Source organism: Sylvia atricapilla, chromosome 19 (genome assembly GCF_009819655.1).
Source record: "Sylvia atricapilla isolate bSylAtr1 chromosome 19, bSylAtr1.pri, whole genome shotgun sequence".
NCBI lineage: Eukaryota > Metazoa > Chordata > Aves > Passeriformes > Sylviidae > Sylvia > Sylvia atricapilla.
The window spans coordinates 9,211,291-9,224,150 of NC_089158.1; the positions used below are offsets into that span (position 1 = coordinate 9,211,291).

General features: G+C 48.1%; 2 protein-coding genes across 2 annotated transcripts; one reads left to right on the forward strand and one right to left on the reverse strand.

Moving 5' to 3' along the window:
• The first annotated feature begins 541 nt into the window (after positions 1–541).
• On the forward strand, positions 542–3,540 carry B3GALT9 (beta-1,3-galactosyltransferase 9). Its single transcript, XM_066332912.1, is given in 4 exon segments — positions 542–1,616; positions 1,618–1,696; positions 1,699–1,754; positions 2,279–3,540. Coding segments are annotated over 4 exon segments (1,308 nt in total). The 5' UTR covers positions 542–1,535; the 3' UTR covers positions 3,371–3,540.
• Positions 3,541–3,970: 430 nt separating this feature from the next.
• On the reverse strand, positions 3,971–11,254 carry PSMD5 (proteasome 26S subunit, non-ATPase 5). Its single transcript, XM_066332911.1, has 10 exons — positions 10,963–11,254; positions 10,651–10,795; positions 9,961–10,074; positions 9,595–9,723; positions 8,859–8,968; positions 8,337–8,479; positions 7,643–7,834; positions 7,326–7,435; positions 6,741–6,881; positions 3,971–6,239 (listed from the first exon to the last, which is right to left on the reverse strand). Exons 1-10 carry the CDS (start codon positions 11,133–11,135, stop codon positions 5,982–5,984), a joined length of 1,515 nt encoding a protein of 504 aa, XP_066189008.1. The 5' UTR covers positions 11,136–11,254; the 3' UTR covers positions 3,971–5,981.
• Between the last annotated feature and the right edge of the window lie 1,606 nt (positions 11,255–12,860).

A 12,860-nucleotide genomic window follows, 5' to 3' on the forward strand; every position in this document is an offset into this window, starting at 1 on the left:
TATTTTCCCCTCCAGCAGTCTTTGCCTTGCTGCTCCTCAGCTTTCTCCCAGTGGGACTCCGCCAGGCTCTGTGGATAAATAAAAACCCACATCCAAGAGCTGCCTGCGCCCTGGCTGGGGTAGGGGAGTGTTAATTTTATATATTAGGTATCAAAGTTGCTGCTGCCACCACAGAGCAGTGCTAAAGGAATGGCTTCAGCAGGGCTGCCAGCACCACGCTGGGCCTAATTGCACCAGGGATGATACACATGTGGGGCTTATTATTATTATTATTTTATTATTCTAAAGACACTCAATTTTTAATGTAAGAGGGTTCAAACGCTGGTATTTATTTGCTGATTAAATGATTCAGCTGGAGACAGAATATCTTCAAAGAAGAATTTTTTTTTTCTTTTTTCCCCAGAATGGGTATCTGGAGCTGCAGGGCTTTATTACTATACATGAAAAATATTTCCTTATTAGCCTTTTATTTCAGGGCACACGTTTAACTGACACTTCCCGTGCTGACAGCTCACCCAGCTTCAAAGCACAACTTCTGTGAGGACTGCAGAGTGTGAGGCTGGGCTGGGTGAAGCTGTGGCCCAGCTGACACACGAGCCCTGGAGAAGGAGTTTTCCCTCTTTTTGGAGAGCCTGAATTAGAAATCCACACTGGGACTCGCCCACTCTGAGTGCTTTGGGGTTTTTCAGCGGGGTAATGATGCACTTCCAAGCAGTGAGCAGATTTTGGGAACTTGGTGTCTTCTGTAATTCCTCTGTTCCCTGTATCAACACAGCTGGGAGAGCTGAGCTGGGATTAACCCTGGACCCCTCCAGGCACAAATCAAAGCCCTTCCTGATGTCCCTGGGACATTGGGCTAATCCAGGCTGCCCTAAGGATGCTGCAGGGAGCCTTGCAATGGTCCAGCCAAGACAAACCAGAGCAGGATGCAGAACAGAAACTCACCCTGAGAAATCTGCCCAAAATTCAGAAGGAAATCACGATCTCCCTGCTCTCCCATGGAGGCTGGAGTTCCCACAAAGCCTCAACCCACCCCTCAGAGAGCAGCACTGCCACCACCCAACCCTTCCCTGCCCTCCTAGGGCGCTGCTGGGGACCCTCGAGCCCCTCTGCCAAAGCCAACTCTCCCCCTGCTGACAGCTCCATCCTGTTTGTGGTGTCTTTGGCTCTTCCTCCTGCAGCACTTCCAGGCCCCTGTGGCTCCCCAGCCCTGCCTGAGCCAACAGCAACAGGGAGCAGCCCAAGGCACAGCCAGCCCAGGGACACAGCCCCAAGAGCTGGGGCCAGCAGCACCCACGGCCTCGGGGTGTCCTCCACCACCCCACACAAGGCAAACCCACAACTGAAGCCCCAAAGCTGCAGCTCAGGAGATGCAGAGTGCTCAGCAGCTGGGGGATCAACACCACAACGGCTCAGCTGGGAAAAACACAACCCCCAGGGCCAGCAGCAAACTGGCAGATCAAGGACAGGCTCAACAATGCCAGGGGTTCCCTTGAGCAAGTGAGCTCCAGCATTTGCTTATTTCTCAGAAATTAATGAAGGGAAAGGCCAGGAGGTTGTTTGCTTTGTGTTTTATGTGGCTGCAACACGATCAGCCCCTGGGATCATCTTTCCTCTGCCCAGACAGGTGAGGTGGGAGCCACAGGCTGCAGGTACTGGGCAGTAACTGGATCCTGCAGACCCAGATAGAGCCACTGCCAGGAGAAACTGCCCAGAGAGCCCCTGCTGCAGGGACAGCTCCCAGCACCATGCAGGTAAGTGCTGCAGCTTCTCACAGCTTTCACAGGGTTGGGGCTGGAAGGGACCTTAAAGATCATCTCATCCCATCCCCTGCCACGGGCAAGGACACCTTCCACTTCCCCATGTTGCTCCAAGCCCCATCCAACCCAGCCTTTCCCTCTGGATTTTAACCCTGGCAGCTTTTATAGGGCAGTGTCAGGCCAAGTGCCAAAAATTCTCCTTCAAGGACATATTAAGGGGCACCTCAGCCCTACAGTAACAGGTTTAAAATAGTCAAAAATTATTCATAGCAAGTCATTTTTCAGTATTTCCACACATGGATGCACAGAAAGAAGCTTTCAACATGGTAACATCCTTCTCAGCTTGGGATCTCACTGTGCCACAAGTCGATTCCTTAATAATTATAATAATAATAATACCTTAATAATACACAGACCACGGTCTGAAAGTTGTGATTGCTTTGCACAAATCTCTTGTAAAATGAGGGAAAGCCTTTTGAGAGGCCAGAGAATTGAGTGTGCACGTTGCTGTTCCCCAGCTGACGCTCTGCAGGCTCCGCACACACCAGTGGTGCTTCATCCTCTTCAACGTCCTGCTTTTCCACCTGCTGCTCTTCGGGGCGGATTTACTGGAGCAGTACTTCCTGCATTCCCTGCCTCTCTCCTACACCGATGCAAAGGCTCTGGAGATCAGGGAGAGGGCCAGGAAGCTGCACCTGGATCCTCTGAAGGCCAACCTCTCTTACAGCACAGCGACTTGCTCCGACCAGGAGCTGTTCCTGCTGATTGTTGTGCGCAGCAGCCCAGAGAACAGGACGAGGCGTAACGTGATCAGGCAGACGTGGGGCAACGCCACAGGCTCCGGGGGTTACAGCGTGCTGACTGTGTTTGCTGTAGGAAAGGCAGCCTCAGCCAGCACCCAGCTGCAGATGGATGAAGAGGCACAAAAGCACCGAGACATTATCGAAGGCAGCTTCATCGACTCCCCGCAGACGCAGACACAGAAGATGCTGATGAGCGTGGAGTGGACGGTGACTTTCTGTCCCCGCGCCAGGTACATCCTTCACGCAGCCCAGGATGTGTTTGTGGGTGTCCCCAGCCTGGCTGGCTACCTGCTGAGCTTAACCCAGCAGGAGGACATCTACCTGGGCAAGGTGATTCACCACAGCACGCCCGACAGGGACCCTCAGAGCCCCGCCTTTGTGTCCGTGCACCAATACCCCGAGGAGTTCTACCCGGATTTCTGCCACGGCAGCGCTTTCCTCATGTCCCAGGACGTGGCCAGGAAGGTTTTTGTGGCTGCCAGGGGGGTGTCCCTGGCCGTGCCCCCCGCTGCCTTCGTGGGGATCTGTGCTAGGAGGGCTGCTGTCACTGCCAGGCACAGCTCCCGCTTCGCTGGGGACAAGCACATCAGCTACAACCCCTGCTGCTATAAATTCATTTTCACCTCTTCCCACATGAGGGAGGAGGAGCTGCTTGAAGACTGGAAGGAAACGAGCCACGGGGAAGATTGCTCCTTACTGGAAACCTACTACAGCCTGGTGTCCTGCAAGGTTCTGACCTACATTGATAAGTTCAAAGAGTTCAGCTTGGAGAGGATAAAAAATGAGCTCCTTCATTTCGTCAATTAACGTTTTAACTTCTGCAAAAACAGGCTGGAGTCCCTTTCATCAGCTGTGTTATCCTCTTAACGTTCAGTACAAAGGATGCCCTCCCAAAGTTGGCTCTTTTCCCTTCAGCAGCAAATGAATTCTCACTGTGACAGTGTGACAGTGCAGAACTGGATGTACTCTGCCTCTCTGAGTACCTACAAGTGCATGCACGGAAGTAAAAAAGAGTATTCCAACAGCCTTTGTCTATATCCAGGGTTTTTCAGACTTTGGAGTCTTCAAAACTCCTTTTTTTTTTGTGTGAGTGAGGCATCACCTAGTTCCAAAGGATTCTGTAACAAAGGGGGAGCTTTCCATCCACGAAAGGAGCTGCTTCTGAGCAGGCTGGTTCCCAGAGACACAGAGCAGCTCCAGCAGGAACAGACACTGAGCCATCCTGGAAATCCCTCAAGTGATGCTCTTTGTTAACATCCATCAAATGACAAGGTTTGTTTTGGCGTTTTTTGGGTTTTTAAACAGAATGTTCAGCTTGTTACCTCAACTCTCCAGCATCCCATTTCGTGTTTTTCCTCAGTTATCTCCACCTGTTACTTTAAGGGGGGGATGACAACACCATCACACTTCAGTTTTGTCATTTATATCAGATACAGCAGCAGCAGGTAATCCATATGGCAATGTACAGCATGGGCAGGGAACTGCATCTGAGTAATAAGGGGAAAGTGATCAATTAATCAATCAACACTGAGCTCAAAACTCAACAAAATAAAGCATACGTGTATACATTAAAAAAAAATAAATCCCCTTGTCTGGCATCTCTGCACATTCTAAAATATTGTCTTTGGCAAATGTCCCATGCAAAGCAGATGCTAAATGCTCAGCACACGGAGCAGCCCTCAAAAGCCCCAGCTGAAAACACACATGGAAGAGGCTCATGAATTGCAGAACAGCTTTATACATTGATTTCTTTCACTGACATTTCAGCACACGGCTTGTACAGAGCCACCAGCACATAAAAGCCAGCCCAAAATAACAGAACTGCCCAGAACAAGCGCAAGCTAAGGACTTTTACACTGTTTAGATTTCCTTTTTGGTGCTTGGATGTGTTTGCTGGATGCAGGACTGATGAAGCTCCTGTGCTCCCTCCAGCCATGAGACCCACAGCACATTTCTCACTGGCAGGTGTCTATTGGGCACATTGAGGATAAAAGCAGCAGCACTGGGATGTAGGATGGCAACTTGGGGACATCTTGGGGTCACGAGCAGCAGGGCACCTCCACCTGCACTCAGCTCAGAAAACATTAAGGGATCTCCCCCAGCTCCTCTGAGCCCACCTGGACTCCTGGGCAGCATTTTTTGGCAGCTGCACCTCCACCTACCAGAGGTAAAATCAGAATTTCTGCAGGACAGGATCCTCCTGATTCCCCTGGCAGCACAGGCACATGGGGGCAGTACCTCCTACAGTTACACCTGGCTGGCAGAGTAGTAAAATAAGCCCCAAAGGAGTAATTTCATGTTTTATTCAGCTCCCCCTCAACAAAAGGAATACAAGTCTTTGATATGAAGTAGCCTGTGGTCTCTGTTCATGGACAGAGACATGTCACACGTCCCTGGAGTGCCCAGCCACTCCTGGTTCTCTCCCACAGCTCTGACATCTCCAAAAGAAGATTCCAACTTCCTCAGATGCCACATTTCCAAACTCCCACTTCATTCACTCCCTTCAACACAAGAGCTCCACGTTCTTACCCCTTTTAGTCTAACTAAAATACCACACCTTCTTTAAATAACACTTAAAAAAATTTGTCTCTCTGTTAAAAAAATAGTGTAAACAATTGAAGATTTGGTTCTGAAGTAGCCTTGTAGTGCTCCAGCCACTAAACTGAGCTGCCACCCCACAGCACAGCCAGCAAGGGAGACAAAGCTCCCAGGTGGGTTTGATCCCTACAGAGTGCATTGATTTGTTTTTAAAAGGGCTAAAAAACTTTTTCTTATTTTTTTTTTTAAATCCTCAGCAGAAAATGTAAACAATATTTAGGATGATTTATTCCAGCAAGACTCACATCCAGCAGGCTGAAAACAGGAGAATGCAGTCCATACTCCCTCACGTGGACACTGTCACTGGCTTATTCAGCAACAGGATTCTGACAGAACAAAGAGTGCTCCATGCAAGTGCCAAATTTGGCAGGTAAAAAAAGAAATTAATTAAAAAAAAGAATAGAAATTATGGCAGCATCTGAGGTTATAAACCTTGAGGTGTTCTGGTGAGGTTTTTTTTTTTAACTGAACTGTGACCTACTGAGAAAACACCACAGAAACTCCAAACCCAAGAACAATTGAAACAAACACTGATAAATTCTGCCAAATAAAACACAGTCAGCAGCTGCTAAGTGCTCACCTGGGTTACCTGCCTCATGAAGCACACAGGGAACTTCTGCCATGACACTTTAGAGGGGGGGAGGTGGAAAATATCAAACAGCCTTTAATTTGCTCTCCTGACTCATTTCAGAGTTCAAAACATCTTCACATTCCTTTAAAGAGACAACCTCCAGTGTGGAGAGGTTTTTTTTTTACACCTTGTACCTCAACACTTGTGCCAGAAGTGTGCTCTGCAAGGGGATTCCAGCCACCAAGGACATTACTCTGCTCCTTCCACAGCTGTAGTAGAAACTGCCTTAACATAATAGGGGCCCTCCTGCAGGTAAGCCCTGAGCCTCAGGTAATACTGATTGCCAAAGACCTCTGCAATGGTTTTGGAGTTCACCAGGGCCTTCACCAGTTCGTATTTAGCATCCTTTGAAGCTTTGTCAGGCTCCACGGATCTGTCCACGACGTACTCCACGAACCCTGGGCTGCTCAGCATCAGCATCTGGGCCCAGGGTTGGTTTGCAATGGCCTGAACAGGGAGACAAACAAAAAAAAAAAAAAAAAATATGTGAGAGGTGTGGGGAAAGCATTTTAAAACCCCAGAAAAGCAGTTAAACAGTAGGGGGTTTTTGGTACGTGGATGAGGAAGAGGAAAAATTAAATGAAGCTGCCACTCAAATCAAGCAGCAGGGTTTAACACTGGAGAACAAGTAGAGCTCAGTGCTCATCTTCAAAGTTTTGAGGGAATTATCACAGCAGTGCCTCTGGTACAGAAGCAGCACCTTAGGGCACAGTTCTTGCCTTTTTTTCCCCTCCTCTCCAACTAATTAGAAAATCAGCATTACAGACATGATGTGTCTGTGTTATTTAAATGGGGAAGCCAAGTGGGGCACGAGGAAAAAATGCCTTTTTCTGACCACTTCTGGGCTTTAACAATGAATCTGTGGTATTCACTTGGAAGAAATAAATAAATCTGAGGCTGAATGGCAACACAAGTCACTCCCTGATGTTTCAAACCAAAAGCACTCACAGTGAACACCCGTAAAGCCCCGCAGTGGAGGTCAGGGAATGGCTGAGTACTGATGCTCCTGAACAGCTCCAGGGGCTGGCTGGACAAGGATGTGAACCAGGATTCAGTCATCCTTAAAAGGTCTTCTGTCTGCTGCTCTGGCTAGGTAAATCACAGAAATGAAAGGGTTTGATTAGGATCAGGAAAAGCTTTCATGTTTTCAGGATGTGTTCAAATGGTTTAATCACTCATTTAGAGCTCCACTGTTAACCCAGAGCCCTGGATCCAAAGACCACAGGGACTGGAGCAGTTTGCCCCTATCCCTCTGAGCACAGGGATATAAACCTCTCATTCCCTCGACAATAAAGTCTTGATTTCATCTTTTATTAACGTTTCAGAACACCTGGCTCCATACAAACAAACCCAAACCTTTAAACAAACCAACTAAGGAAATGTGAAACTGTAAATCAGTGACTCAGAACACTGAAAGCACCACTGCTACCCAACCTAGAGGCTGCAGAGTGCCTCCTGACAATTCTTCAGGCGTGTGATGACTTCACTCTTGGAGATTTGAAGGAAAAACAAAAGAGAAAAACCCCAACTCACAGGCAAATAAAGCAGAGATGAAATGGCATCCAAGCACCGAAGGCGTAACTCGGTGGGGGCATTCTTGGCCTGGTGCCCTATTTTGCTTAAGAGATTTTGAAATCTGCCTCCTTTCAAAACAAAAACAAAGTGCTCTTAATTAATTCAGCCAGATCTCTACAGGAATACAGTTACATTTATAATGTGGCTGATGGGTATTTGTTAGATATTTGAATACCTTTTTCAATTCTTTTCTGGATCACCCCCCAAACCAATTCAATCTCTTATTATAATGAGGAAGTTTTATTAAAGGAAAAAAAAAATAAAAAGACACTAACTGGTTTTCTGTAAAACCTGTTTGCCTTCCACGTTTGATCCCAGGATCCCCAGTGTGTCCACAGCCACTCCAATCATGGTTGGATCCTGGCTTTCTGCCATTTCAAAGACTTTTTCCATAAAGACAGGGTAACGCTCACAGATCTGCTGGGGGCTGTCCACAACAGCCAGAGTGCCAAAGAATTTAACAAATCCTGAGAAAACAAGGCCAAAAAAAAATAAAAAATAGCATTGAGGGGAAGAACAGCAACTTCAGCAATGGCAAAATTAGTTTGTACATTAATGTCAGATTGATTTGTTCCTAAACATGTGTTATTAAGTCTGAATAGTGTGGGTAAAAAAGCTCAAAATAAAGACAGAACTAAGCAACAAGCCAAATATTTTGACTGTTGCTTAATTCGTGGTGTTTGTATTCCTAAAAAAACCCACTACAATAACACCAAGTTTAAAGCTACAGCACAGCCTGTCCAGATCTCACCACTCTTACTGAGGAACATTCTTCACGTGTCAGATTACCCTTCAACAATTTTTAAACATCCAAAGTTTTATTTATATCTAATCTAATATCCAAAATTTCCCTGGAGATTTTAACAGAGAGGCTTCACAGTGCTGTCAGTTTAACCCATTCCCAAGCAGCAAACCCTGGGAGGAAGGTTTTGGAGTCAAGGGTTTTGTTTTTTTTTTGCCTGGAGTCACCTGGCAAATAGAAGCTGGAGAAAGGATCTGTCTCTGCCTGGAGGATGATGTTGGAGATTTTGTCAATGACTCCCTGCTGAGCCAGGTACTGCCTCCCCTGAGGGGTGTGGGCCAGGGAAGTCACCATCTCTATGCACGTGGCTCTGCAACAAACAAGGTCATTTCAGCTTCTTTCAGGTCTTTTGAAGAGCTCAGAGATGAAGAAAAAGAAACTATATCCATAAGATAAAATCGTAGCAAAAAATCCCAAATGATCCCAGCTGCCCAAGCTTCTCTGAGCTCATTCTTTAGATTTGTAAATTAATTTAAAGTACCCCAATTGCAGCCAAATGTGATAATTATCACTCCAGCTCGTCCTCAGGTTAAGGCATAAAGCCAGGTTTTGACACTCAAGGTATTTGACACTCAAGCCAGTTTAAGCAGAGGCAGATAAAGCATTTTTCTGAAAAAGAAACATGTAGAAATAGGTTTATCAGAGTTTTAGCAATGGTGGAAATCTCCTTGGCCAACTCCCCAACGTACCTGACCAGCACATCCTCTCCAGTCAGCTCCTCCAGTAACTCAGAGATTAACCCACTGCCTGCACAGCAATTCAGAGCCTCTGCTGACACTGAGGAAATCTCCACAATTAACTAAACAAAAGGAAAATGGACCGTTTATAAAAACATTATAACAATTCGCAGCAACAGCCAAATAGATCTTATGGTGCTGATTAACTCTACACAGATTAAATATGGAATTAATCACATTTTTATCATTAACCCAAATATCTGCCTGAAGGAACCTCATAAGGATGTTCTGAGTTTACAGCACAAGCATTTGACAGCTCTTCCTGTGCTATCCTCATTAAGCTCTGGAATGGCCAAATTGTGGAATTTCTCCTTTGCCAAACACCTCTAGACTGACAGCTGGCATCTCTCCAAAACTTTCAGCTGCACTTCACATCCAAAAGTGAACAGGCTACAGTTAACTACTTTATTTTCAGAGAGACAAACACTCTCTGGTGTCTTCAGTAAAATTCTGTGCAGCCCTTCCAACGCTTTAGACACTGCAAGTTAGAAAACAAACAGCAATTCACATTTTTATACCAAAAACTGAGAAAGAGAATTTATGGCATCACGAGAGCCCCCAGAGCTGTAATCTCACTCCTTTCTAGTCCTGACAAAGCACAGACATGAAGGAGAAGTGTGTCAAGCAAGTGAGAAACAACAATTTACACAATGATTTAAATGACAAAAGCCCCAGAGCACCTCCTCACCTCATAGACCCTGTATCTAACAACGTCACTGGTGCCCATGACAATCCTCAGCTCATCCAACAAAGTGCTCCCAAACACAGCCTCCAAACCTTCCTGGTTCTGGGCCAGCCTCGACAGAGATTTGATGGCCTGCAAGCAAAAAGAAAAAAAAAGAATTTGTCATTAAAAATTACCAAAACCACGCAGAGAAGAAAATCCGAGATTATCAGGTTTAGTTGCAACGTGCTTTATTAACTTATTAATTACAGCTATGCACTTAATTTTAATTCAATTTTCACTGATGAGAGCTCATTATTATAATAATTAAAAACAGATTATAATCATCTTCAGCTTGCAGAGGAATGGGACCAACAAAGCCACGTTTACCTCTTTGGCCACTGCTATTTTCTCCTCACCAATGCAGATTATGACTTGCTGCAAGAGCTCGGGGCTGCACAGGATTTCTCTGACAGCAGCTGAGTCTTCAATGATCCTCCCAATCTGAGCAAAGAGTCACAGAAAATAATGTTAAAACAAGTTTGATTTTTTGTTTTTGTTTTTTTTTTTTTCCCAGCTGCATAGAAAGCCAAAATCACAGGGATTTTTTTGAAGGTTTTGGATTAAAACTCAACTGGATAACGCCTGAGCAGCTGCTCTTAGGTGAATTTCTAGAAATCCAGCCCAAACCACAACATCCCACAATCCTGTTCTTTTAATTTAATGCAACAAGTGTCGAGGTCCCACAGCCTGTTTTGGTGTTTGCACAATAGTTTAAAGTATCCTGAGTATCAAAAAGGTGCTGCTTTAATTCTCACATCAGTGTCAGTGCTGGCCTGGAAAGCTTTGATCAGGTGGCACAAGTTTTATTCACAAGTTGCTTTTGTAAGGACACAGATTTGGACATTATGACTGACACATCATAAAGCATTATATATCATACACACGCTGCACTGTAATTATCCCAAATGGCGAGATTAGAAGGACACAATTCCTGCTTTTAGCACAAACTGAGGCGGGGAAGAGCAGATGGGGACGAACCCAGAGCTCTGTCCCCTCCTCCTGGAGGAAACCCGGTACCTGGGAGATGGTGAAAATCTTCACGGAGTCATCGCGGTGGAGAAGGCCCTTCTGCAGCTTGTCCCTGAAGTTATGGATCACGTAAAGAGGGTCCACGGCCTGCAGGACCCTCTCCAGGATGGAAACACACGTGGACACTTGTTCCCTGGGCGGGACAGAGAGAAAACCGAGCCCTTGAGGAGAGAGACACCGCTGTGCCACCTCCCGCCCCGAAAGAGCGCAGGGAATGAGCCGTGGAGGCGGCAGGAGCGCCCCGCTCCGGGAGAACAGCAGCGGGGCCGAGCAGGCCCGCGGCACGGCGCCGGAGCTCACCGGTCATTGACGGCGAGGAGGCCGAAGAGCGCCTCAAGGTGGGGCCCGCCGAGGAGGGAGCGGAGGGTGGCGAGCGGCACGGCCTGCAGGGCGACCCGCAGGGCCCGCAACTCCTCCAGCGACATGTCCCGCCGCACCGCCTGCTCCAGCAGCTCCACCGCCGCCTCCGCCATCTTGGCTGCCTCCGCCACCGGCCGGGAGTCTCGCGAGAACTCCCGTCACCCGTAGCAACCGCCGGGCGGAAATATCGCGAGAACTCCCGTCTCCCTTAGCAACCGCCGGGCCCCCTCTGTAAACAAAATGGCCGCGAGCCACGCCCCCATCGGCTCCGTCCCATTGGGCATGCGCGGAGGGGTGTGGTCTCGTGCATGGAGGCGTGGCTCCGGTACCGATGGGGCGTGGCTCCGGTACCGATGGGGCGTGGTCCCGTTAATAAGAGGCGTGGTCCTGGTAGTAGAGGCGTAGTTCCGGTGTTGGGGGCGTGGTTTCAGTGGTGGGTGGGCGTGGCCTACCTGGGGCGCGGTCTCGGCACGGTGAGCCTCGATGCCCTGAGGGTTGGCCGGGGGTCGGTGCAAGGCGTCGCGGATTTTTGGGAAAACTGGGATAAACTACTGTTTTAAAATAAACTAAAACCGGTAAAATCAATTTTTAAAAAAATAAAACAAATTAAATTTTTTTAAAAAAATAAAATAAATTTTAAAATAAAATAAAACTGGTAAAAACTGGTGTTTCTCCTGGCTGGGGAGAGGAACGCGCTGATCCCGAGGGAGCAGGAGCAGCCGCTCCCATCCCGGAGTTTGCCCGGAGCAGCTCCCTGAGCTGCCGAGAACCCGCCACCCTCTGCAAATGAACTTTCTCACCTTTTCCAACACAAATTGATGTCTCGTCACATAACTTCCCCGACTTTTTGCTCCCGGCTCTGCGGAAGATTAAATCCCCTAAAAATAAAAATGTAATAGGCGGATTGGGCTCCGCTGCAGCCCGGCAAGGAATGAATTCTCCTGGCACATTATGGGAACAGGCAGAGGGGCAGGGAAAAGTTACACGTAAAGTTACAGAGACAAAATGAATAAATAAAGAGCCAGAAACAGCGCTCGGCTCCTCCGCCCCGCGTCCCTGACAGGAGATTTTGGGTCCAAACATCACCCCAGGGCTCAGCACCTCCCCGCTGGTTTCTATCCAAAGAGCCCCAACCAGCTGAAATGTGAAAAAATAACAGTTTTATAGACACAGAAATCAAAGCAAAGGTGACAAATGGCATCAGCACGTCTCCGAGCACGGGGGACGGCCCCGGGAGAATTCCAGCGGGGAGAGCCTGGAAATCCCAGCAGATCCTGCTGCGGGCTGTTTGACCCCAGCACTGGGGTGTCCCAGCACGTTTTGGGGTGTAAATCCCCGATATTTGTCCCTCCCTGGCTCTGCAGGTCCGGCAGGTGCAGAGGAGAGGGGTGACAGGTGGGGACACGGCGCTGCCCCTTGTCCCACACCGCCGCCCCGCAAAAACGGGGAAAAATAGGGGAAAACGGGGAAAAAAGAGAAAGAAAAAAAAAATCGAGAAAAAAAAGGAAAAAATGCCCAAAAATGGGAGGGGGGAAAAATGCCCAAAAATGGAAGGGGGGGGAGGGATGCCCAAAAATTGGTTTCAAAAACGGGGGGGGGAAAGAACAAAAAATGGAGCGCAGCGGGCGGGGAGGAAGGAGAGGAGGAGGAGGAGATGAGGAGGAGGAGGAGGAAGAGGAGGAGGAGGAAGAGGAGGAGGAGAGGAGGAGAGGAGGAGGAGAGGAGGAGGAGAGGAGGAGAGGAGGAGGAGGAGGAGGAGAGGAGCAGGAGGAGGAGAGGAGGAGGCAGTGCCGCGGTCCGGGCAGCGCTCCTGGCTCGGGCAGACAGGTGCAGGGGCC

Coding starts and splice junctions, on each gene's coding strand:
- PSMD5 (XM_066332911.1), bottom strand. CDS start 11,135: ATGGCGGAGGCGGCGGTGGAGCTGCTGGAGCAGGCGGTGCGGCGGGAC. Junction 10,075..10,650: donor AGATTTTCACCATCTCCCAG/GTACCGGGTTTC, acceptor CTCTTTGCTCAG/ATTGGGAGGATCATTGAAGA. Junction 7,835..8,336: donor CTCCAGCTTCTATTTGCCAG/GTGACTCCAGGC, acceptor TTGTTTTCTCAG/GATTTGTTAAATTCTTTGGC.